This window comes from Procambarus clarkii, chromosome 36 (genome assembly GCF_040958095.1).
Source record: "Procambarus clarkii isolate CNS0578487 chromosome 36, FALCON_Pclarkii_2.0, whole genome shotgun sequence".
NCBI classification, from domain to species: Eukaryota; Metazoa; Arthropoda; class Malacostraca; order Decapoda; family Cambaridae; genus Procambarus; species Procambarus clarkii.
In genome coordinates, this window is record NC_091185.1 from 6048027 (window position 1) to 6074731 (window position 26705).

At 47.6% G+C, this 26705-nt stretch overlaps 1 protein-coding gene across 8 annotated transcripts in view; it reads left to right on the forward strand.

Moving 5' to 3' along the window:
• Grip (Glutamate receptor interacting protein) overlaps positions 1-26705 on the forward strand; it is a 201384-nt gene that overhangs the window by 81491 nt on the left and 93188 nt on the right. For 2 of the 8 annotated variants that reach the window (XM_045739145.2, XM_045739147.2), the window contains exons 1-2: positions 6953-7059; positions 9900-10233. The exons of 5 other annotated variants lie outside the window; for them this stretch is intronic. In XM_045739145.2, coding sequence (XP_045595101.2) covers positions 10113-10233 — 121 coding nt within the window. In that variant the 5' untranslated portion in view covers positions 6953-7059; positions 9900-10112. Of the gene's footprint in view, positions 1-6938; positions 7060-9899; positions 10234-26705 lie in introns of those variants that run through there. One more of the 8 variants, XM_045739146.2, reaches the window with a different exon arrangement.

The following is a 26705-nucleotide window of genomic DNA, read 5'->3' on the forward strand; positions in this document are numbered from 1 at the left end:
ACTAGACAGTCACTTGTGGCCACCACACATGTGATTAGACAGTCACATGTGGCCACCACACACATGACTGGGAGACATACCTGGTTGATACCTGGTTGATGGGGTTCTGGGAGTTCTTCTACTCCCCAAGCCCGGCCCGAGGCCAGGCTTGACTTGTGAGAGTTTGGTCCACCAGGCTGTTGCTTGGAGCGGCCCGCAGGCCCACATAGCCACAGCCCGGTTAGTCCGGAACGTTTTTTAGAAAACAGTCCAGTTTTCTCTTGAAGATGTCCACGGTTGTTCCGGCAATATTTCTGATGCTCGCTGGGAGGACGTTGAACAGCCGAGGACCTCTGATGTTTATACAGTGTTCTCTGATTGTGCCTATGGCACCTCTGCTCTTCACTGGTTCTATCCTACATTTTCTTCCATGTCGTTCACTCCAGTATGTTGTTATTTTACTGTGTAGATTTGGGACCTGTCCCTCCAGTATCTTCCAGGTGTATATTATTTGGTATCTCTCTCGTCTTCTTTCTAGTGAGTACATTTGGGCAAAATGTTTCTTTCACCCTGATGAAAGGTGCCCTGTTCGCCTAGTAGTAAATAGGTACCTGGGAGTTAGACAGCTGCTACGGGCTGCTTCCTGGGGGGTGGAGGCCTGGTCGAGGACCGGGCCGCGGGGACACTAAAGCCCCGAAATCATCTCAAGATAACCTCAAGATAACCAGACTGAGTCAAGATTAGCGACGAGTCGTCTTGCGTGGTTATATTCCTTGTTCAGAACTGGGACAAATGATGAACTGGGATAAATGATATCCGCTCCATATATATGGAGCGGATATATGCTATATACATGCTATATACGCATGCTATACATGCGGATACATGCTCAACATGGCGGCAAACGTGTGCTTCATGTAAGGTTTTGCAGTCGCTACTGTCGAGAAGATGCAATTAAAATGCATCTTAGGGCTGCAAGTTTCTTGGCTTCCTTAACGCGTTAGGTTAAGCACGTGATATTCCATTGTCATTCAAGAGTCAAACTTGAATGTTGAGAGTTATGCAGCCTAGTTGTGAGCCTCACCTGTGGTTTACCTGCCATAGATATCACGGGTCTGCCCCGGGAGGACAATATTACAAGGGGGAGTAATTAATGACCCTCGTAGCAGTCGGCATTTCCTCTCTTGGTCGTGGGAACACAGTACTTCACGGACATCTGGAGAGCAAGCACAGTGATGCTGACTAGAGATAGTAGTTCCCTGTCCTGCCTCCCACCTCACTCGGGAGGACTGGGAGAGCTGTGTGAGAGAGAGAGAGAGAGAGAGAGAGAGAGAGAGAGAGAGAGAGAGAGAGAGAGAGAGAGAGAGAGAGAGAGAGAGAGATGCCTTAACACACCCTCCACCTGCACCTATGACGAGGCCCTATATACCTAATGCTGCCCTCACCATCTCTCAACTGTTAAGACTGAAGCGGTTGTGCCTTACCAGAAACTATTGGTGCCTCGCCTAGTTTCACCTCCAGCAAGCACCGGACAGTGGCAGTGGAGGTGTGTTCTCCTACCAGATCCCCACTGACGCTGGCTGCCATGTTTTGGTCTAGTTGGTGAATGGTGATTTGCAACTAGCATCTGCATCTGTAGCATCTATGTGCTGCATAGATCAGCCAACTAGTACCACATAGGTTGCGCTAGTTGGATAGATAGGTTGGGCTATTCTGCACTAGTAGTGAGAACGAATGGTGTATGGGTGGGACCAGGCTCTCTCAGGCGCCTCAGTGCGGCGTCGCGGAGTCAGTGTGATCGTGTTTTAAATGAAAGCAAATCCGACTCCCTTCTTCGGGACACGTCCATTAAAAGCATTCCACAGAGGTGTGTTTATGGTGGCGCGGGAACACACAGAGAGGCCAGGAGCACAGACGGCTCTGTGTGCCCTCGCTGGCACCTCCTTCCTGCACTGTCTCATCTCTTGACGCCTGAAGCATCTTCCACCGTTCTTGACAACTTCAGCATCTCCCACCAAAACGGACAAGTTAAAAAAAAACGGAATTTGGCAGTAGGACATATATATTTGACCAGATTAAAGAGTGTCCACTCATCCTGTGAGTGGACACACCGCCAAAGTGACAGTATTGGGCAGCGTCACTCATCCTGTGAGTGGACACACCGCCATAGTGACAGTATTGGGCAGCGTCACTCATCCTGTGAGTGGACACACCGCCATAGTGACAGTATTGGGCAGCGTCACTCATCCTGTGAGTGGACACACCGCCATAGTGACAGTATTGGGCAGCGCCACTCATCCTGTGAGTGGACACACCGCCATAGTGACAGTATTGGGCAGCGCCACTCATCTTGTGAGTGGACACACCGCCATAGTGACAGTATTGGGCAGCGCCACTCATCTTGTGAGTGGACACACCGCCATAGTGACAGTATTGGGCAGCGCCACTCATCTTGTGAGTGGACACACCGCCATAGTGACAGTATTGGGCAGCGCCACTCATCTTGTGAGTGGACACACCGCCATAGTGACCCTTTAAGTTTACGTACAAAGCTGGAAAACCCCTGAAGAACAAAATGTTTACCTAAACCTGTGTATTGTTAATTATTCTACATATATTTCTAATGTCTCTTAGATTGACATTCTAGTATTTAGTGGCCCAGACGGTGTCCGCTCGTTACTTTAAGATCACCTTGAGGTGTTTTCGGGGCTTAGCGTCCCCGTGGCCCGGTCGTCGACCAGGCCTCCTCGTTGCAAATTCGTACAACAAATTCTTCATGTTGTGGCCAATCACAAGTCTTGAAGGATATTGTAAGCCAAGAGGTTCTGATATAAGTAATTAAGTGCAGAGCTCCACAAGTGTGAGCTGACAGGAGGTCCCCCCAGTGTAGTGTCCTGGGGTGTACTACACAGATACTCCAGTGGGTGTTACAGAGGTCCCCCCAGTGTAGTGTCCTGGGGTGTACTACACAGATACTCCAGTGGGTGTTACAGTTCACAGACCAGGGGCCAGATTCACGAAAGCACTTACGTAAGCACTTACGAACCTGTACATCATCTTTTCTCAATCTTTGGCGGCTTTGTTTACAATTATTAAACAGTTAATGAGCTCCGAAGCACCAGGAGACTGTTTATAACAATAACAACAGTTGATTGGCAAGTTTTCATGCTTGTAAACTGTTTAATAAATGTAACCAAAGCCGTCAAAGATTGAGGAAAGATGTACACGTTCGTAAGTGCTTGCGTAAGTACTTTCGTGAATCTGGCCCCAGTACTCTTACTGCCACACACACACGACCTTCCAGTACTTATCCCGAGGTCGACATAGTGCTGGAGGACGACCTTAACACGACTACCTGCAGGAACGACCCAATTAATACCTGCTCGAGTGCGGAAAAATTAAGTTGAAGATTGTGAGACTTGGTGAGTGAGGAGAAGGCAGCGGGTGAGGGGGAGGAGGAGGAGGGAGTGCCAGGCGGGAACACCTGGCACCGGAAGTGGTCCAGCGGGCACTCTGTGGGCGGTGTGTCACGCCTCCCCGCCCACACACACGCTCCTATTGTGCTGGGAGTGACAGACACTCACAGCCTCACCCCAGACACCCACAGCCTCACCCAGATACTGTATTTTTGCATATATATATATATATATATATATATATATATATATATATATATATATATATATATATATATATATATGTATATATATATATATATATATATATATATATATATATATATATATAAATTTAAATGTTCGTTTGTTCAAAATCGCTAATGTCCGAAAGTTCTTCACCGGTTGCTTTGAAATTTTCACACAACGTTCCATTCACATCCGAGCGGGTTTTTATATACCTACTATATAGATGTCACTATAGGCAACCATTTAATATAGATGTCACTTCTGCGACGGGTAAAAATTTCCATTTAAAAAAAAAACCTGTGTTTTTCATGTGAGTGAAATCTTCGAATCCTCTTTACCGATTGCTTTGAAATTTTGACACAACGTTGCATTCGAATAGGCGCTTGTTTTTATATACCCGCTATATACATGCCTCACCTGTGACAGGAAAAAACATGTTTATTTTTTAAACAGCGCCATCTGTTGGATGCAAGAGCACAACCTTAACATAACCTCAAGATAACGGGGGAGTGAGGAATAATTGGGAGAACGAGGGAACAGGGAAGGGGGGGAATGGTGGGGAGGACTGGGAGACAAGTGAAGGTTGCTGAGCCACAGCAACGCGTGGCCGGGTACATCTAGCAAAAAAAAATAAAAAATAATTAAAAAGATGGAAAGTGAACAGTTTTCCTTAGTTTACCTCGCGACACAATTTTCTTTCTTCACACGGTATTGGATCCCTCGCCGTTTTCTTTCAATGACTTAAGCTTAAACTCTTGTAAATATTGGCCACACATTTAACCGAACAATTGTTGTTTGGTTAAATTTAATATATATATGTATATCAGAAAATCTCCTTTCATATAAATCGTTATTGGAAGGATTGGAAATAAAAGCAATTCATTTATTTAGTATAGTAACAATTACTTGGCTTTACTAGCTCCTTCCAATCTTGAAAAGCTAACTGGTAGTTAATAGTTGGAGGGCAATAGTGACCCGCGCTCCCGCTAGCCTGTGTTGACCTCGACCCGTCGGGTCAACAAGCCTTGAGCAGTTGTGGTGTGGTCGTTCCCTTAGCAACACCCGAGACGTTCTTGCAAGTATTGATAAGGAACGACTGTAGTCGTTCTATATCAATAGACGACTAGATAGACAATAGAATAGATAGATATAGACGACTCTATATCACCCAGACTCACCGCTGAAGATGCCCGTTATCCTAAACGGGTTCAACGCACAATCTTCCTTGAAAATGTTGACCAGATCACACACTAGAAGGTGAAGGGACGACGCGACGTTTCGGTCAGTCCTGGACCATTCTCAAGTCGGTTCACTTTCTAGTGTGGTCTGGTCAACATATTCAAGTCTTGATGCAGTATTGATTAAGGTAAGAACCTCGTAAATTAGGGCATTTGTTTTTTTGTGCTCATTCCAAAGGATGCCTGATCAACCAGGCTGTGGTTCATACGTCAGGCTGCGAGCAGTCGCGTCCAACAGCCTGGTTGACCAGTCCAGCAACAAGGAGGCCTGGTCGAGGACCGGGCCGCAGGGACTCTAAGCCCTGGAAGCACCTCAAGGTAACCTCAAGGTAACCTCAAGGTAGCTTCAAGGTAGCTTCAAGGTAGCCTCAAGGTAGCTTCAAGGTAACCTCAAGGTAACCTCAAGGTAGCTTCAAGGTAGCCTCAAGGTAGCTTCAAGGTAACCTCAAGGTAACCTCAAGGTAGCTTCAAGGTAGCTTCAAGGTAACCTCAAGGTAGCTTCAAGGTAGCCTCAAGGTAGCCTCAAGGTAGCCTCAAGGTAGCCTCAAGGTAACCTCTAGGTAACCTCAAGGTATGTAAATTAGCACTATTGTCGTAGGAACTCTAAAAAGTTAAATACTTCCAATTTTAAGTTTTCTTTGTAATTATGGTAGATTTAATAAGAATTTAAATTACATTTTAACACTGTGATTTCACCTCTGGATAGCCATAGGGGTTGTAGCTATAATTGTTTATTTACTGGACAGACCTTCAGTGGGATATAATTTGATATAAAAGTTACTTTGGTGTATATAAATTATATTTTCCCTTGCTAGGGTTAAGGTGTTGTTGTATCATGGAACAAAAGCGTTAACTACAATTAAGTACAATTAAGTTAACTTAATTGTACGATTTTTATTATACAAAGGGTAATTTTTTTAATTATCAGGGAAAAGAGCCAAGTCATTACGACTATACAGTACTTGGAAGGGGTCAGGATAAGGATTTTGGGATGGGACGGGGGAAAGGAATGGTGCCCAACCACTTGTGGACGGTCGGGGATTGAACGCCGACCTGCAAGAAGCGAGACCGTCGCTCTACCATATACAAAGGAGTAATGTTCGTTTTCTTGAATCAATCGCGTAGTTTGTATAATATTCCTTTTTAACAATTAATCTTTACAATAATTTTTAAAATTTTTCTTATAGATAGGGCGGAAGCCTCCCCCCCCCCCTCTCCCCCTCCCCCACAGAGTACCTCTTCATATTAATAATGATAAATAAGAAAAAATATATTCTCCAATCTTTCTCATAATTTTCCAATTGCGAATCATGTACATAAACACTAGAAAGGAAATATATTTTTTATTTTGTTTGCTCTGGTATGGGGTGCATAATAAATATAAATGGGGGGGGAGGGGGAAATATCTTTGGAATTCACAGTCCACGGACCCGAGTTCGATTCCGGACCGAGGTAGAAACAAATCAGCAGTTTCCTTGGCCTAATGTCTAAAAGGAGAGAGAGAGAGAGAGAGAGAGAGAGAGAGAGAGATGTAGTAGATATGATAGAGGAAAATAGATTAGAGTTAAACACCCGCCGGTTAGACAGGCTGGGTCCCAGGAGCTAACAGCTCGTTTCTGCAGGCACAAATAGATGAATACACTCTCCATACATTATAAAGGGACCCGTCCAACTATGAGGTGCGCCAGACGAGGTGGGGGCCAAGAGCCTGGTCATGTCTGGATATAGCGACAGTCAGAGAGACACTGAGCCCTTCAGTGTGTGTCGACCACCACTCTCCCCGGCAGATAACCATACGATGTCCGTACGATATGTTTGTATGGCAGCCGGGCACCGCCATCATTGTTGCCAAGTTGTGGGAGCATGACCCTGTTCTCTATACTATATCTCGCTCTATGTTCACATCAGAGAAGGATTTAATAAACGAGATGGGGGGGATTAGCATATATGGAGTTTATCTATATACAATATTTGTATATACAGTGAGGTTAATAAAGGAAATGTGTATTTTGTATTGAAGGGGTTGGTAAGGGTGCGGGCGCGCGAAGCCAGCAGCCATACCGGGAGACGTCAGCCAGTCACCCTCCGGGGCTCCGCCAGACAGGGAGGGTTTTGACGGTGTTCCTCGTGTGTACCTTCACTGGTGTCCTATTGCCCGCATCGCTTTGTGTTTTCGTCGCTTTTTCTCAAACGATAAAGTATTAATTATATCATAAACGGTGGACTTTTTTTTGTTTGTTACGAGGTTTTAGGTATTTAATCAAATTGAAATGACTAATTGCTTTTAGGTCACACAAGGTCGTTTGCGTAGGTCATGATTTGCGGGTCAGTGTCTTGAGAAATAATTACTTGACAAAGTCCACTTGCGTCCAGTTTCAGTTTTACGTGCGTGATAAATGTAAATAATTTACATTATAAATGGTGCGATATAATACTTTAATTTGTATACTATTAATAAATGTGTAGCCTAATCTAGTATACGGATGGTGCTAAGAAAGGAGAAGTTTGTCACAACTCTGTGAAAAGTTAAATATTTTTCGCGGGGATTTTAATTATCCTTCTGTCGCGTAGGAAGATTATCCTCAAGCCTGGGGAAGAATATCCTCCTCTCTGGCCTGGGGGAAGAATATCCTCCTCTCTGGCCTGGGGGAAGAATATCCTCCTCTCTGGCCTGGGGGAAGAATATCCTCCTCTCTGGCCTGGGGGAAGAATATCCTCCTCTGGCCTGGGGGAAGAATATCCTCCTCTGGCCTGGGGGAAGAATATCCTCCTCTGGCCGGGGGGAAGAATATCCTCCTCTCTGGCCTGGGGGAAGAATATCCTCCTCTCTGGCCTGGGGGAAGAATATCCTCCTCTCTGGCCTGGGGGAAGAATATCCTCCTCTCTGGCCTGGGGGGAAGAATATCCTCCTCTGGCCGGGGGGAAGAATATCCTCCTCTCTGGCCTGGGGGAAGAATATCCTCCTCTCTGGCCTGGGGGAAGAATATCCTCCTCTGGTCTGGGGGAAGAATATCCTTCTCTCTGGCCTGGGGGAAGAATATCCTCCTATATGGCCTGGGGGAAGAATATCCTCCTCTCTGGCCTGGGGGAAGAATATCCTCCTCTCTGGCCTGGGGGAAGAATATCCTCCTCTCTGGCCTGGGGGAAGAATATCCTCCTCTCTGGCCTGGGGGAAGAATATCCTCCTCTGGCCTGGGGGAAGAATATCCTCCTCTGGCCTGGGGGAAGAATATCCTCCTCTGGCCTGGGGAAAGAATATCCTCCTCTGGCCTGGGGGAAGAATATCCTCCTCTCTGGCCTGGGGGAAGAATATCCTCCTCTCTGGCCTGGGGGAAGAATATCCTCCTCTCTGGCCTGGGGGAAGAATATCCTCCTCTCTGGCCTGGGGGAAGAATATCCTCCTCTCTGGCCTGGGGGAAGAATATCCTCCTCTCTGGCCTGGGGGAAGAATATCCTCCTCTCTGGCCTGGGGGAAGAATATCCTCCTCTCTGGCCTGGGGGAAGAATATCCTCCTCTCTGGCCTGGGGGAAGAATATCCTCCTCTCTGGCCTGGGGGAAGAATATCCTCCTCTCTGGCCTGGGGGAAGAATATCCTCCTCTCTGGCCTGGGGGGAAGAATATCCTCCTCTGGCCTGGGGGAAGAATATCCTCCTCTCTGGCCTGGGGGAAGAATATCCTCCTCTGGCCTGGGGGAAGAATATCCTCCTCTGGCCTGGGGGAAGAATATCCTCCTCTCTGGCCTGGGGGAAGAATATCCTCCTCTCTGGCCTGGGGGAAGAATATCCTCCTCTGACCTGGGGGAAGAATATCCTCCTCTCTGGCCTGGGAGGAAGAATATCCTCCTCTGACCTGGGGGAAGAATATCCTCCTCTGGCCTGGGGGAAGAATATCCTCCTCTGGCCTGGGGGAAGAATATCCTCCTCTGACCTGGGGGAAGAATATCCTCCTCTCTGGCCTGGGGGGAAGAATATCCTCCTCTGACCTGGGGGAAGAATATCCTCCTCTGGCCTGGGGGAAGAATATCCTCCTCTGGCCTGGGGGGAAGAATATCCTCCTCTGGCCTGGGGGAAGAATATCCTCCTCTGGCCTGGGAACTTGGTCTCCCCTGCTTGGCGCCTTCTTTTGTTAATTACTTCTCTTGCGTAGGAAGAAATGTCATTATTGATACTAACAAATTTATATATATGTTTAAACTATTATTGATTGAGGTTTGGATTCCAATTTGATCACTTATTTGAGACTTAAAAGTAGCTTAAAGGTCTAAGGCGTTTAGCACGTGATCAAGGAGCGAGGTGGCCGCCCCTGTGCTTGTATAGTGTCTACGGGATCACCATAGCCCGTGCTACTTGGAGCTTTTTGTTCCCAGTAGCTGACTCTTAAGACAATATTGTAGTGTCTGACGCTTGCCAGGGAGCCGGTCGGCCGAGCGGACAGCACGCTGGACCTGTGATCCTGTGGTCCTGGGGTCGTTCCCAGGCGCCGGCGAGAAACAATGGGCAGAGTTTCTTTCACCCTATGCCCCTGTTACCTAGCAGTTAAATAGGTACCTGGGTGTTAGTCAGCTGTCACGGGCTGCTTCCTGGGGGTGGAGGCCTGGTCGAGGACCGGGCCGCAGGGACACTAAAAAAAAGCCCCGAAATCATCTCAAGACATCTCATCTCAAGATTGCCAGCATGGCATGAATGGACAGGTTGAACGTTCGAGGAAGTTGGCAGGGATACAAGTCCCGACTACACAAGGCGGTTCGCCAGCAGATTTTCAGATATAATCTTGCCTATCCTGACCCTCTTAGTGGTTTTTAATACAGGTTAAGCTAATGCTTCCACAGCTAAATATATATATACGGTTTTGACAATCTGAAAACAAGTTTACGCGAACAGTCGTGTCGGATTTGAGTAATATAGTGACTATATTTGTTCCTTAAATACGACCATTTAGATCAATATAGCGAGCCGGTCGATACAGTAGAAACGGATATAATAAAGTGCTGACTATGATGTAGTGGAAATAAAAACAATGGCGCTTTACATTTTCCAGAAATGAGTTGTAAGATGTTGGTAGTGAAAGTTGAACTGTGAGACGTAATATTAATTTCGTGAAGCAGATGCGAACCCGGGCAGGCAGGTGGAGCAACTGGGACTACACCACCTCCCCAACCAGCCAGCACCGTGGGCATGTGCCCATGGGCAGTGGGTATTACTGACCTGACACCGGCTTGTCCCGGGCCCTCATGCCCACAGTTAGTGCGTGATGGGCTGGTGTCTGTTGAGTGTGTGCTTCGCCCACAGTAAGGGGCAGAAGCGTGGGCGGCCGACGACGCCATCTGACCCCCGCCCACCACAGCAACACCCCAAAGGACGCCCACGAAAAGGTAATGTAGCAGACGGAACGCTGCAATTTGCCAGTAGAAGGTAGCCGTGTCTGTTTTGACTGACCCACTTGTTGGTACTTTAAGTGTCGGAAGGAAATCAATTGTCACGACCATTTCCCTGGTGGAAATAACACGGTTTTGTTGTATTTTGTCGCTGAATGTAAGTGAGCCAGAGTCCTGGTGACTAGATTCACGAAAGCACTTATGCAAGCACTTACGAACGTGTACATCTTTCCTCAATCTTTGACGGCTTTGGTTACATTTATTAAACAGTTTACAAGCATGAAAACTTGCCAATCTACTGTTGTTATTGTTATAAACAGCCTCCTGGTGCTTCGGAGCTCATTAACTGTTTAATAATTGTAAACAAAGCCGCCAAAGATTGAGAAAAGATGATGTACAGGTTCGTAAGTGCTGGCGTAACTGCTTTCGTGAATCTGGCCCCAGGTGACTGTAGTTGATTGCCAGCGGGTTGACGCCAGACATGTTGTGATTAGCCAAGTTCATGGGACCGGTGACGTGATGGCCAGATATTGCCAGAACCCCCCCCCCCCCTTTTCTGCAGCAAGTAGTAACATGTACTCGGTTGTACTTGCGGGGGTTGAGCTCTGGCTCTTTGGATGGATTATTTAATTGGATGGATTATTATCAGCCTCTCAATCATCAATCAACTGATGTACAAATTCCTAAGCCTTTATCATATCTACATCTGAAACTGTATGGAGTCAGCCTCCACCACATCACTGCCTAATGCATTCCACCTGTTCACTACTCTTGACACTGAAAAAAATTCTTCCTAATGTCCCTGTGGCCCATTTGGGTACTCGGTCTCCACCTGTGGCCCCTTGTGCGTGTACCACATGTTAAATAATCCATCCATGTCTACCCCTGTCAATTCCCCTGAGAATCTTGTATGTGGTGATCATGGTGTTTTCATGTTGTAAGTGGTGATCATTTAAGTGTCGGAGGCACTTAACAAGAGACTCCGACAATTTTTGGTCTTGTGTAACGCATATGATCGAAATGCGGCCTTCTTTGTAAGGGGGACAGGTTGTAAGGGGGACAGGTTGTAAGGGGACAGGTTGTAAGGGGACAGGTTGTAAGGGGGACAGGTTGTAAGGGGGACAGGTTGTAAGGGGACAGGTTGTAACTCTGTTCCAGCTACATTTTACGCCTATTCCGTCTTTCCCTCTCGGTTAGCCTTATTAATTCCCTATAAGTCTTAATAATTCACTTCTGTCCCCAGTGTGAAGAGGTCCAGTTTCTGTAGTCTCAGCCTAGGCTAGTGTGATCTTCATAGCTGTAGAACAAGCCTCATAGCACGCCTCTACAGTCGGGACCGAATCTAATAAGACTTAGGCCCATGTTGAAGCATCCTTCTCTTTCACATAGTTCATCGATCAATCGATATAGATTGTATATCGACCAATCAATAAGAATGTTTTAGAACAAATTGAAATACCGTGATAATGACGCCTTTTGGTATAGGTCTTGATAGGTTAGATAGGTCGCTTAGAGTCGAACGTTTCGGGTTAGACAAAACGGCTTCATTTGGTTACGTTGTCAAAGGTCTTAGTCTAGCTATATCGGCCAGGGACCAGATTCACGAAGCAGTTACGTGCGTACTTACGAATGTTTTTCCTCTTAACACCTACGTAGTAGCAATGTCGGTATTCAGGTACGCATTTAAGAAGGGAAATCTTCGTAAGTATACTTTTCTGTTTCGCCCTTTGGCGCGTTCTTAGCCGGCACTTAGGAACCCTCGTAGTACACATACTTACGAAGTAATACATGGAGCTTCGTGAATCTAGGTCCAGGTCTACTGAAAGAATTGCCTTGCATGCATGGTGTTCAGTGTTGGGGGAGGCCGCTTTACATAGGTTCCTGAATGCTTTCCTCGTGATATTCCTGCTTGACACCTGGTTGGGGAGTAGAAGAACTCCCAGAACCCCATCAAGTCCGGCCCGAGGCCAGGCTTGACTTGTGAGAGTTTGGTCCACCAGGCTGTTGCTTGGAGCGGGCCGCAGGCCCACATATACCTGCTTGATGGGGTTCTGGGAGTTCTTCTACTCCCCAAGCCCGGCCCGAGGCCAGGCTTGACTTGTGAGAGTTTGGTCCACTAGGTATCCATTCTAGGAGTTTGGTTTCCATTCTTGGATATGCTGGTACTGCGATGTCACGCTAGTTATGAGGGGCCTCTTGCTGCTAACCCTTGAGTTATGCCGACTATTAAGTCACAATGGTGTGGTTGGAGGCCTAATGGGTTGTGTCGGCTCCCAGGGCTTTCTCTACTCTTTCAGGGAGTTGTCGTTCCTTTCAGTTGGTGCGCCTCAATGGGTGTTATTGCGTAATTTTCATATCCGAGTATGTGTGTTAATGTGCAGTAGCTAGGCCTAGGCTAGTCATTTCTCTGACCAGCCTTGACGAATGTATGTGATTTCGTTCCTCTGAAACCTTGGCAACGTGTCCTAACTATCCAATGTAGCCTATCATGACTTAAACCAGGCTAACCTAACCATATGAGCTATATAGTCTAAATTGATGTAAATATGATCTTTATATTGTATATTATTTAACAAAGAAAAACAATTTTCAGTTGGTATGCAGGCGAGGAGTCACAATAACGAGGCTGAAGTATGTTGACCAGACCACACACTAGAAGGTGAAGGGACGACGACGTTTCGGTCCGTCCTGGACCATTATCACAATCGAGTTGAGAATGATCCAGGACGGGCCGAAACGTCGTCGTCACTTCACCTTCTAGTGTGTGGTCTTCAGTTGGTATGACTTAATAAATTGCTTATCATCTGTATACACTGATACGACTGCGTCGATCAGTTGAGTAATTTATGTGTACTAGAAATAGTAGGTTATTATCGGCGGTAATGTTGATCCTGTGGGAGTTGTTGACCATTCTCGACTCTCAAACCTCTCCCCCTCACGTGAACTAGGCTCCCCTAGGCGGGGAGCCGGTCGGCCGAGCGGACAGCACGCTGGACTTGTGATGCTGTGGTCCTGGGTTCGATCCCAGGCGCCGGCGAGAAACAATGGGCAGAGTTTCTTTCACCCTATGCCCCTGTTACCTAGCAGTAAAATACGTACCTGGGTGTTAGTTAGCTGTCACGGGCTGCTTCCTGGGGGTGGAGGCCTGGTCGAGGACCGGGCCGCGGGGACACTAAAGCCCCGAAATCACCTGAAGATAGCTGCCTCTTGCAATGTCTAGTTTCTTGAATATAGATCAAATACCTGGTTGATGGGGTTCTGAGAGTTCTTCTACTCTCCAAGCCCGGCCCGAGGCCAGGCTTGACTTGTGAGAGTTTGGTCCACCAGGCTGTTGCTTGGAGCGGCCCGCAGGCCCACATACCCACCACAGCCTGGTTGGTCCGGCACTCCTTGAAGAAAACAATCACGTTTCCTCTTGAAGATGTCCACAGTTATTCCGGCAATATTTCTTATACTCGCTGGGAGGATGTTGAACAACCGTGGACCTCTGATGTTTGACGTCTCCCGTCTGTCCAGTCAGTTGAGTGAATGTCTGTTCCTAGCAGCGAGTTGGTCTGTGTATGTATATACAAGTGTACATTTTGTTAAGTGTGTGTAGGCCTATGTAAGAGTGTGTAGGCCTCTTGGTGAAGGTTGGAACGTGTAGGAGAGTGTGTCTGGCGCCCTGGTGCTCACCGAGGAATGTTAAGCTGGCACAAGTCACAACATTTGGGCCCTGGGCTCTTCTGGGGTAATATGGGCTTAGCTTTACTCTAAATATCGGTGGAGAAATAATATAGAAATACATAATAATCGGAAATAATACTAAATATATTGTGACGGTAAAGCGTTGGTGTTCGGCTGTTTCAAAAGCTAGGGGCAGGGCCTCGTCACATTAAAGAAAAAAAAGAGAAAAAGCTGGAGCTTTCGTCTGTGGTAAGGTAATGGGAAGACACACAAAACACAAGTAAATTTAACAATGAAATTTTAATTACGTTAGAAAAACAAGACATGAATAAAATTAAGCATAAAATATACAAGGCAAGTCAACAAACAAAATAATAAGAATAATCACTGGCAAATGAAAAGTTACGTTAAGACAAGAGAATTACAGTGATAGCAAAATAAATAATAATAATGGAGCTGGAATATTGGCTTCGAGCTGCCACCTCCCTTAGTACACGAAAGCCAAGGCTTAGTCTACCAACGAGAGATGTCAACTGCAAGGAGCACTGGGATATTCTGACTATTCTGGGCCACTGCAGCCCAGACATCAACTTGTGGCGGAGGGCGGAAGGCAGGTGCGACGGGACACCAGCCAATCAGCGACAGGCAGGCAATGGACAAGCAGTTTGCCGGTTTACGGTGGCGGTGGCGAGCAGGTGTGCCGGTGTGCTGGATACGTTTTGCTCTCTGGGCAAAACGTTTTGGAGATACTTGCTGGATATATCTTCTATATTATCTGTTGTTTTTACGTACTTTGAAGGGAAGAGCAGGCTCACTCTTTCTTGAAAGAGATTATCGTCACAATATTGAAATAAATAATACTGAATACATATATATATATACACACACACAGACTATGTGTTTTTATGTATAGGTATATATGTGCATGTATGTACATGATATGTAGTGAGTGGTCTATTGATGTCAATTCTCGGCTTGCCGAATGGGCAGCTATTTTTTTGTTTTTTTTTTGCTAATTTTTTCGCATATATGAAGCGAAGACCCAACTGTGATGGGCCCCATCTTGGCCCATCACAGTTGACCAAGGTGCCCCATCCGTCTTCCGCTAGACAGGGTGCGTGGGGCGCGGCCATTAACACGGCACCAAACATGCATATTGTTGAGTAGTTTTAAGAAGAATGACCTCCAGTTTGGTGCTGGGTATTATAGTGTTAGTGTGGGGTGGTGGGGGGGGGGGACATATATTGCGTGCGCTTGCGAGGGAGCCTCACACACGCGAGGGAGCTTCGCGGCTGAGTGGACACCGTTCGGGAGTAGTAATCCTAGAGGTTCAATTCCCGGCCCAGGCGGAAACAAATGAGCAGTTTCACTCTGATGGCCCTGTTCACCTAGCAGTAAATAGGTACCTGGGAGTTAGACTGCTGTCGGGGGGATGTATGTGTGTGTAAATATGATTCAAGCGTGAGAAATGAGTTATCCCGTTAATCTACGAATATTTGAAAGACGGGGAACCAGGAGCCTAGCTTGACCCAGCAAGCAAGCAAGCGCGCACACACAGCCATGGTAGGGCTGGCCTGACTCCCAACACAGGCTCCTGTAGTCTTGAGGAGGCTTCACCAACGACTCAACAGATTTATGACTAGTAATTTGTATCCCGCGTTGCAGAGTGTTACAGAAAACGGCTTCCCTCGCTTGCTCTGTTGAGGGGTGTCTTGTTCAGAGCCCATAACACAGGCTTTGTTTATGGGTGGTTACTCTTGGCTCGGGTGATTACTGCTGTCTTGGATAATTACTGTTATCGTGGCCCCCAAGAACTGAAACCCAACCCTTGTAAGGATGGAATTAAGGACAATTAGGGAGAGTATAAGCTGCTAGGAAGTCAAGGTGTGCTCTTTCGTGTCATTTATCCTCGGTGACGTGACTGACCCGGAATGATTGTATTAGACAGTGAATAGGGTGGTCAGGGAATTTCCTCTTTGGATGGGGGCTATATCTATGGATTTCCTATATGGATGGGGGCTATATCTATGGATTTCCTATATGGATGGGGGCTATATCGATGGATTTCCTCTTGATGGGATTATATAAGGAGATTTCCTTAATAGGTTCTATGGTGCATACAGTATTCTTTCCTCAATTTTTGACGGCTTTGTTTACATTTATTAAACAGTTTACAAGCATGAAACTTCCTAATCTACTGTTGTTATTGTTATAAACAGCCTCCTGGTGCTCCGGAGTGGACAGTGTCCACTATTAAACATTAACTGTTTAATAATTGTAAACAAAGCCGCCAAAGATTGAGAAAATATGTACAGGTTCGTAAGTGCTTGCGTAACTGGTTTGTGAATCTGACCCCTAGTGTGTGTGTGTGTCTGCGGTCTCGGTTCCTATTAGGCTAGTTTAAGGGGCATAACTAGCCGTCTTCTCATGGTGTTCGGAGAACTTGATATATATAAACGCCTCCAAACGATTCCTGATCAACCCGGCTGTGACTCGTACACCAGACTGCACGCAGGGCATGCATATGCACGGTTCAAGGTTCAACATGGTTCAAAGTTGCTTTAGTTATCACATAAAGCTGTTATCATGATGTTATCTTGAGGTTATCTTCAGATGTTTTCGAGGCTTTTAGTGTCCCCGCGGCCTGGTCCTCGACCAGGCCTCCACCCCCAGGAAGCAGCCCGTGACAGCTGACTAACACCCAGGTACCTATTTTACTGCTAGGTATCAGGGGCATCAGGGTGAAAGAAACTGCCCATCGTTTCTCGCCGGCGCCCTGGATCGAACCCGGGTCCACAGGATCACGTGTACAGTGATCTGTCCGCTCAGCCACCGGCTCCCTCCCTGTGTAAAAGTAATACACATAGTGTCTACCGTTTCCACGGCACAACTTGCCGCCTCGTCCACTGCTACCGTATGAATGTCAATAAAATAAATGGGTTATTGTTGTTGTTAAAGATTCGCTACCTGGAACAAAGTTCCAAGTAGCACGGGCTATGGTGAGCCCGTCAAATGGGTTATTGTTTTTATGTTGCACTGGAAGATTTGATTTGCAACATGGTAAGTTTGGTGGTGTAGCCCTCTCCTTGGTGGTGCAATGGGGGGGGGTTGCACCTCTACGCTCCCATGGTAGTGCGCTGGGGGAGAGATGGGTGTTGCAAGGTTTGGTCTTCGCTGTGCAAGACAAGCGTGCTCGCTCATGAAGGGTCGTGTTTACACAACAAAGGGCTGCACTGTGTCTTAGTGGGTGGTGGTGGTGGGCGGTAGTGGGTGCTGGTAGTGGGTGGTGGTGGGCGGTGAAAAACAACACGTTCAAGTTTTCTGTCTACCACATCACGCGTGAAGCCGACATTATGATTGCAGTAATCTTTTAAAACACTACCTTGTGTTTGGTCTTCACAGATCTGGTAAAAAATCAGTTGCAGGAATTCCTTCACGAAGGCATCATGAAAGCACCGTGAAGAGCAAGACCTGAAGCGAACAATTCCACATCAATATATTATATAATTTCAGCGTGGCCTATTGCAAGCCTATCTCTTTATTTTCCTTATTACCAAGACCAAAACATGAATGCATTTTTAACTTCCAGCTGCTTAAGTCTCCAACGCTCGAGAGGGCAGAAAAAAAATGATTTATTGACTTTTAAATTCACAGGACAATAGGTATTAGTGATATATGACTCTCTTTATAGCAAGAATTTCTTTTTCACCCGTCCCGTTTATAGCTGTGATCTCTGAAATGCTGGGAATACACCGGTGAAATCTTCAGTGTTTGGGGTCAAAGGTCACTTTGACGCAGCGCTATATGCAAAGTGATGATAGAGGAATTTATAGAGAAGCTGTGGGATATTTATTCCTATAAATTCATGTCAATTTAGATAGTTATAGACGTGGAAGCGTAGCCTAGTGTGTACACTTTGTACATCATGACATGTACAGTACTTGTTACGTTGAGAAATTATTCTGATACAACAAATACAACTTATCATCCCGTTAATAAATTACTGTTTAACAGATGAATTTATAAACTGGATATTGTATGTAAAAGACTTCATAATTAGGCCTAGGATTGGTGCCTAGTAAATCATACAAGGGCCTTTAATGGCTTGATTAGGTGAGAATTATTTGTATGTTTCTAACAGTCTTATAATTTACTAGTAAAAAAAATAACGTTCAAATATGCCTTACAGTGTCAGTAGTAAGTTGTTGTTTAACTTACAGCTTGTCAGTCCATCCTGAAGGCGGACATTTATGTGAACGGTTCCGGGTTCGATCCCCGGCGAAGGCGGAAACAAATGGGCAGAGTTTCTTTCACCCTGATGCCCCCTGTTCACCTAGCTGTAAATAGGTACCTGGGTGTTAGTCAGCTGCTACGGGCTGCTTCCTGGGGATGTGTAACAAAAAGAAGGCCTGGTCGAGGACCGGGCCGCGGGAACGCTAAGCCCCGATATCATCTCAAGATAACCCCAAGATGGGTAATATATAACCTATTTATCCATCCACTTACGAATTCACTTAGAGATCGTAAGCTATTTAGTGTTTGGTGGTTTATAAATAGAACGAATGAATCGCTGCATTGGTTAGTAGTATGACTTTTTAATTTTTTTAAGAGCAAAGGCGTCATAGGATACGAATGCTGAGGCTACATCGCTGGTTGGATTGAGGTGCAAGTTCAGTAAACATGTTTTAGTAACTAAGGTACATGTATTGCATGGATACAGATACAGTAACTTTAACATTGACGTGAAGCCTGTTATGTTTCAGCAAAATCAAGAATTGCAGAGAAAAGTGTTTTGTAACTAGTTGAAATTGGTGCAGCTGAATATGTGGCCCGCCCCCACATATGTGGCCCACAGCACGTATGTGGCTCGCGTAGTTTAGAGTAGTAAAGGAACGAAACTTTCCCAGAATCGCAGAGTAATTAGCCTAGCTAACTAGCCTTATATAAACACTATTACAACAGTGGCATAAAAAACTATCTTCTACTCGACGTATTTTTTTATAATAATCAATTAATATTACATATATGTGCATTCATTTGAATGACTAAGTCCTGCCTTATACAGGCAGTAAATCATGATATCGTGTTATCTTAAATAGCCTGGTAGTAGAGGCGAGGTCGGCAGGCACTGTGCCTCTTTGTGTAGTGCCAGAGGCGGCCCCTCTGCCCCGAGGGAGGCACTCCCAGGGCGGATGGCACGCTTCCACTCCACACTCTCGCTGGCCTTCTGATATATGAGGCTCATTCCTTCAAGTATATCAGTAAGAGTATATCTCCCGAGTCTGCATTTGCTGCGCGTATCGCGTAAATTTTGGTGCAGTAATGATTACATGTTTTATTGCTGGGTGGGTAGGGTAGGCGAGGAGCCGTGTGTGGGTGTCAGGGTCCCTTGTTAGTGTTTGGGTTCACGAGGGTGCCACAGGAGGAGGAGGAGGCACTCTACCACCGACCACCACAACAACAACTACATTCACAATCACCGCAGCTTAGATTACAAGCTTCTGGCGCACCGCTAATTAGGCTACAGTTCCTTTCTCCGTTGGGGGGAAAATGTTCCTCTGATACTTGGTTATGGTTCCTCCTGATACGTGATGAGGAATTTTTTTTCTTGGTGATAAGTAATGTGTTATGTTTTGTGAGTTGATGGAGAGCAGACACTCGCCCTGCGAACGATTTGGTCTGGGTTCAGTCTTGGTCAGGGAGGATTGACTGGGCGCCAATACTTAACTGTTTGCTCCTGTTCTCCCAGCAGTGAGTACCTGGTTGTTAACCGCCGATTGGCGGGTCATGCTCCAGGGGAACACTAGTGGGTAAGACTTACTATGAGCTATGGTAAGGGAAAGGGAAGCTTTCTAAGCTTTTAAAGCTTTGAAGGGAATGTTCCCTCAAGGAAAAGTTCTAAGCTTTTAACAGGAGTCAGAAGTCCAACGTACACATTACAAGGTACAATGATTAGTTGCGGCCCGGTCCTCGACCAGGCCTCCTTAGGTTAAGTTAGTTAGGCTAACTTAGATGGGTGGCTTAAATTCGTGCATATCTGCTTAGGCTCGAACTTTGTAATTTGTAGATTGTGGTAAATAAAGATCCCTCCGATGTCTTAGGTCTCCGGGCTAAGAACTGTCTGAGGAGCTTTGTAGCTGAACTCATTGATAGGTTTTCCTTTTTTGTATTGATTATTTGCATTGATGTGTTAACAACGTTGTGCGAGAGGGACTGTAACGGCGAAACCGCTATAGTTTGATCCGCTACAGAAACTGTTTTCAAGTTTGGAAACTTGAAAAATCAAGTTGACGCTGTTTGTGGGTGATGATGTGTGCCATATGTGAGGAGGGGGTGTTGCTCTTGCAACACCTGGCGGCCCTCACCCAACACCTGCCGGCCCTAACCGCCCTCACCCAACACCTGCCGCCCCTAACCTCCCTCACCCAACACCTGCCGGCCCTAAACCTCCCTCACCCAACACCTGCCGGCCCTAAACCTCCCTCACCCAACACCTGCCGCCCCTAACCTCCCTCACCCAACACCTGCCGCCCCTAACCTCCCTCACCCAACACCTGCCGCCCCTAACCTCCCTCACCCAACACCTGCCGGCCCTAAACCTCCCTCACCCAACACCTGCCGGCCCTAACCTCCCTCACCCAACACCTGCCGCCCCTAACCTCCCTCACCCAACACCTGCCGGCCCTAAACCTCCCTCACCCAACACCTGCCGGCCCTAACCTCCCTCACCCAACACCTGCCGCCCCTAACCTCCCTCACCCAACACCTGCCGGCCCTAAACCTCCCTCACCCAACACCTGCCGGCCCTAAACCTCCCTCACCCAACACCTGCCGTCCCTAAACCTCCCTCACCCAACACCTGCCGGCCCTAAACCTCCCTCACCCAACACCTGCCGGCCCTAAACCTCCCTCACCCAACACCTGCCGGCCCTAACCTCCCTCACCCAACACCTGCCGGCCCTAACCTCCCTCACCCAACACCTGCCGTCCCTAAACCTCCCTCACCCAACACCTGCCGTCCCTAAACCTCCCTCACCCAACACCTGCCGGCCCTAAACCTCCCTCACCCAACACCTGCCGCCCCTAACCGCCCTCACCCAACACCTGCCGCCCCTAACCGCCCTCACCCAACACCTGCCGTCCCTAAACCTCCCTCACCCAACACCTGCCGTCCCTAAACCTCCCTCACCCAACACCTGCCGCCCCTAACCGCCCTCACCCAACACCTGCCGCCCCTAACCGCCCTCACCCAACACCTGCCGCCCCTAACCTCCCTCACCCAACACCTGCCGCCCCTAACCGCCCTCACCCAACACCTATAACAACTCTCAACCCTCCTTGACTTCTCTGACCCAACATCTGCAATAGCTGGCAATCCTCATCCCCCTTCCCATCTTCTAGCCCCTCCCCCCTATCCTCATCCCCCTACCCCACTACCCCCACCCTCCCCCACCCCCTCCCTCACCCCCCCTGACTTAGCCGACCTTAGCTACACGACGCAGCGCAGACGAAGGGTCATTGACCGCGCAAGATCCATCTGAAGTATTTCTTGCTTTCAGTAACATATTTAGGTACAATTACATGTATGTAGCTGCGAGTATGGCTATATGGAGGGTTACATAGTGTGTAGCAAGACGTAGCGCTCGTCTCCACCACGCAGGATGTGATCTGTAGCCTCTATTGGCAAATGAGGATACGAGGATATCGTCAAGAACACGAGAGGTAATAAAGTGATTGCAAAGCTCCAGGTACCTCGTGCCGGGGCGGAGTCTGAAGGGTGTAATGACTGGGCATTCAGTGATGTAGTGTGTGAGGTCATGACCCAGTTCCTGCTTACAGAGCTGGTGTCTGGAGTGCTCAGGATTGGGAGGTCCGTCACCTGTAGCCACCTGCCACAGGTAACGGTAGCCACCTGCCACAGGTAACGGTAGCCACCTGCCACAGGTAACGGTAGCCACCTGCCACAGGTAACGGTAGCCACCTGCCACAGGTAACGGTAGCCACCTGCCGCAGGTAACGCGTATTTCTAATAGAACGTCGGATTTTGACGTATACTCCACCTAAGACCAAAAATCATCGTACTAGAAAATGGAAGCGGCTGGCGAAAGTGACGTACTGTCCCCGTTTTCTGTTTTGGGTCCTCTGGCAGGTTAGGATAAGAACATTTTAGTACGATAGTTTCTTGACATTGGGAAATCGTCACTGGTGCTTTCAGGCCTTTAGGAGTCGGTGATTTCTCTCCAGTTAGACTTGAGAACCCTCTCCAGTTATACCGTATTTCGTATACGGTATAAATGGCCATAGATTACATCAAATTTGTTTATTTTTTGCGTAGGACCATACACAACTGTCTATCACCATTCTTTAAGAGGCAAATAACTATATCAGCGTTTTGCTGAGGTTATAATGACGGAAAGGGACTATAATGACGGTAGCCTGAACATTGGGCTATAATGACAGTAGCCTGAACATTGGGCTATAATGACGGTAGTAGCCTGAACAAAGGGACTATAATGACGGTATAATGAAGATTGCAGTAGGCAGAAGTGAACTCAGAAACACAAGCCAAGCACACGCACTCACAGAAACAAAAGCACATCAGACACTCCCTCGGAAACAAAGATGAGTATACATGCGCACGAGGGGCATTCATAACAGTATAATATGTATACAATACATGCGTGCATGTTACCGACTGTGTATACCAGGATTAATGTGTGTATATCTTTGTCGAATCTTAATTAGTGTCCCATTTTTAGGGTGATGTCCTGGGCAGAGTCAGACCCTCATTTGACTCGTGTTGACGGAGTACCCGTGTGTCCAGTTCCTTGTTTTAGTCCGGTTCACGTCCCTGTGTCCCTAGGCTAGGCTTGGTAGCCAGCTTACCAGGGACACCCTGTGGGAGTGTAGGTGGACTGGTAGTACCACTGTGGGTTGCCCCTGTGTGTGTTAGGTAGCAGGGAGGCGCGGGCGGGCTTGTGGGCGCGCGTTAAGGTCCAGCACGCCCCCTCCCCCCCCCCCCACTTGTGGCTGGTATCTCGGAAAAGGCGCCCCATTTTACCCTTCTGACGTAAAGTGTTGCTGCTTTTGGTTAGTGGGGAGGACTTTGGTGCCTCCGCTGTCATCACCTGCTGCTTCTCCACCACAACCACCACCACAACCTTGCTACTCTTGCTCTTAGGCTTCTCTCGCTCTCTCTAGCTCTCTCTCTCTCTCAATCCCCAGGGCCTCGCCTCGTCTCCTAATGCGACGCATTTATGACGGTTTCTCTCTGTACGTTAACAATGCGATGTACGACTGATTGCAGCACCGGACCCCGCATCTTGTGAAGCACAAAGCTAACGTTGAAAAGTGTACACAGAGGTTTGGAAGAAGGATGGTGCCAGAGGCAAGAGGGTTGAGCTATGAAGATAGGCTGATGGCACTAAATCTCTCAGCCCCGGAGGATAGAAGGAACAGAGATACAAGACACTGAGAGGAATAGATAAGAAGGGCGAGGATAGACTCTTCAGGATAGAAGGGGATAGAAGGACAAGAGGACACAGGTGGAAGCACAAATGAGCCGAAGGGACGTAAGAAATGTTGTTGACCAGACTACACACTAGAAAGTGAAGGGACGACGACGTTTCAGTCCGTCCTGGACCATTCTCAAGTAGATTGTGAAAATGGTCCAAGACGGACCGAAACGTCGTCGTCTCTTCACTTTCTAGTGTGTGGTCTGGTCAACATATTTCAGCCACGTTATCGTGACTCTCGTCTGCGTAAGGGAAATGAAATATCAAGGTGAAAGCGCAAAGCCATTACGACTATATAGCACTTGGAAGGTATCTTGAAATGTTGTAATTTCATGTTACAGATGTGTAGTGACCTCGCAACATTGTCCTTGAAGTGAGAGATATTTACAGCGTCTTCTAGAGTATAACTTGAGCGCCTTCAAGGAGTCGCAGTAGTTTGCGTCATCGATTCTATGGGGCAGTAAAGATTTCTATAACTTTCTTACCCTGTATCTCGTCTGTCATGAAAGGGAGTTTGAGGAGCGAGCAATATTTCATTTACTATAGCATCGGGGAGCCGGTCGGCCGAGCGGACAGCACGGTGGACTTGTGATCCTGGGTTCGATCCCAGGCGCCGGCGAGAAACAATGGGCAGAGTTTCTTTCACCCTATGCTCCCTGTTACCTAACAGTAAAATAGGTACCTGGGCGTTAGTCAGCTGTCACGGGCTGCTTCCTGGGGCTGGAGGCCTGGTCGAGGACCGGGCCGCGGGGACACTATAGCCCCGAAATCACCTCAAGATAACCGGTAGCATGGAGAGTAACCAACCCGTCCTCTAACAATTACGTCGCTTTTCGCTCGTATTCGCTACGGCCAAATATCGACGTAATTCAAAATGCAAATTTATTTTCCAATTAAATTTTTTTATTATTTTTTTTCACCAAAACGTCAGATTAAGGGTCCTGTGGTAAGTTAGGACAGCAGGAAGATCTCCTAAGGTTTCAAAACGTCCTGAAAATCGTTAGTTGAAAATTTCCTCTCCTAACCCAACAGTCAAAGCCAGAGGCCCCAAAACAGAAAACGGGACAGTACGTCACTTTGGTGAGCAGATTTCATTTTGAAATGCGTAGATTTTTAGCCTGAGTGCGCATACGAGCGAAAAGCGACGTCCTGTGTAGGAGGACAGGTTGTGTACATGGTTCCCATGCTGTGGGATGTGGGCCACCGCCAGGCGCTGCTGGACCCGGCACAATCAGTTCATTCATGTGTGCTCATAAAGGGCGCCGTACCCTTATACCCTAGCGTACACACCTCCTGACTGCACTCTCATTCTTATACGTACACCCGAACATTACACACACACACACACACACACACACCCGAACATTACACACACACACACACACACACACACCCGAACATTACACACACACACACACCCGAACATTACACACACACACACCCGAACATTACACACACACACACACCCGAACATTACACACACACACACCCGAACATTACACACACACACACCCGAACATTACACACACACACACACCCGAACATTACACACACACACACCCGAACATTACACACACACACACACCCGAACATTACACACACACACACCCGAACATTACACACACACACACCCGAACATTACACACACACACACACCCGAACATAACACACACACACACACCCGAACATTACACACACACACACACACACACACACACACACACACACACACACACACACACACACACACACACACACACACACACACACACACACACACACACCCGAACATTACACACACACACACACACACACACACACACACACACACACACACACACACACACACACACACACACACACACACACACTCACACTCACTGGTCCGACACTTCCTGTAGGAAGTTGTGAAGGTACCGTAGTCATGTGATGAAGGGCGTCCATGTGGTGAGTATGTTGTGTGGCCATGTGGTGAATATGTTGTGTGGCCATGTGGTGAAGCTATAGGTCCCATGGTTCCCGCCGCGGGCGCGCGACCATAGAGACCGTTGCGGTTTATGGGCCATGAGAGGGGCGTCGGGGCCCGTGGGTAAAGGGGGCCACTTGTCGGCTGGTTTTTCAAGGGCCATAAAGTGGCCCTTTATGGCCCTGACCAAGTGCCGGCACTCCCCGAGCCCCGCCGCTACTGCGAGATCACATCCTAAACTTTAAACATTTATATTTTTAAGTTTTGGATTTTAAACCTTAATGTAAACTTAACTAATGGTGCCTACACCAAGTCGCCTAATTAACCCGAGCCTAACACAGCCTAAACTAATCTAACCCAATATCGTAAACAATTTATATATCGTTTAAACAAACGGAAAATGAACTTTTGTCAAACTGTTCAGAGACTCTTATTGACCACTCAGCCTTCAGTCTCTCCCTCACACTCACACACACACACTCCCTCACACTCACACACACTCCCTCACACTCACACACTCTCCCTCACACTCACACACTCTCCCTCACACTCACACACCCTCCCTCACACGCACACACCCTCCCTCACACTCACACACTCTCCCTCACACTCACACACTCTCCCTCACACTCACACACTCTCCCTCACACTCACACACTCTCCCTCACACTCACACACTCTCCCTCACACTCACACACTCTCCCTCTCACTCGCACACACTCCCTCACACTCACACACACACTCCCTTACACTCACACACACTCCCTCACACTCACACACACACTCCCTCACACTCACACACTCTCCCTCACACTCACACACTCTCCCTCTCACTCGCACACTCTCCCCTCACACGCACACACACTCCCTCACACGCACACACTCTCACTCACACTCGCACACTCTCCCTCACACGCACACACTCTCCCTCTCACTCGCACACTCTCCCTCACACGCACACACCCTCCCTCACACGCACACACCCTCCCTCACACGCACACACCCTCCCTCACACGCACACACCCTCCCTCACACGCACACACTCTCCCGCCAAGAGTGTGACTCGCGGGGCGACATTCCTGCGGCTGTCTGTCTCTAAAACCCTCGCTCAATCAAGGCTGGAGCCGTGTCAGGGCAGGCAGTTAAGGTGGCACTGTGGTGGTGGCATCCGTGTCCCTGAAGGCACGGTCTCACGTCCTGGCATACTTAGCACGGTAGATACGTCAACGGTCCCTGGTGTTTGAAGCGCGTGTTGACACGCACTTGGGACAGGATGGTCTTTAAGTCGAGCGAAAGCTGTGTATTCGTCAAGTATTTACGAA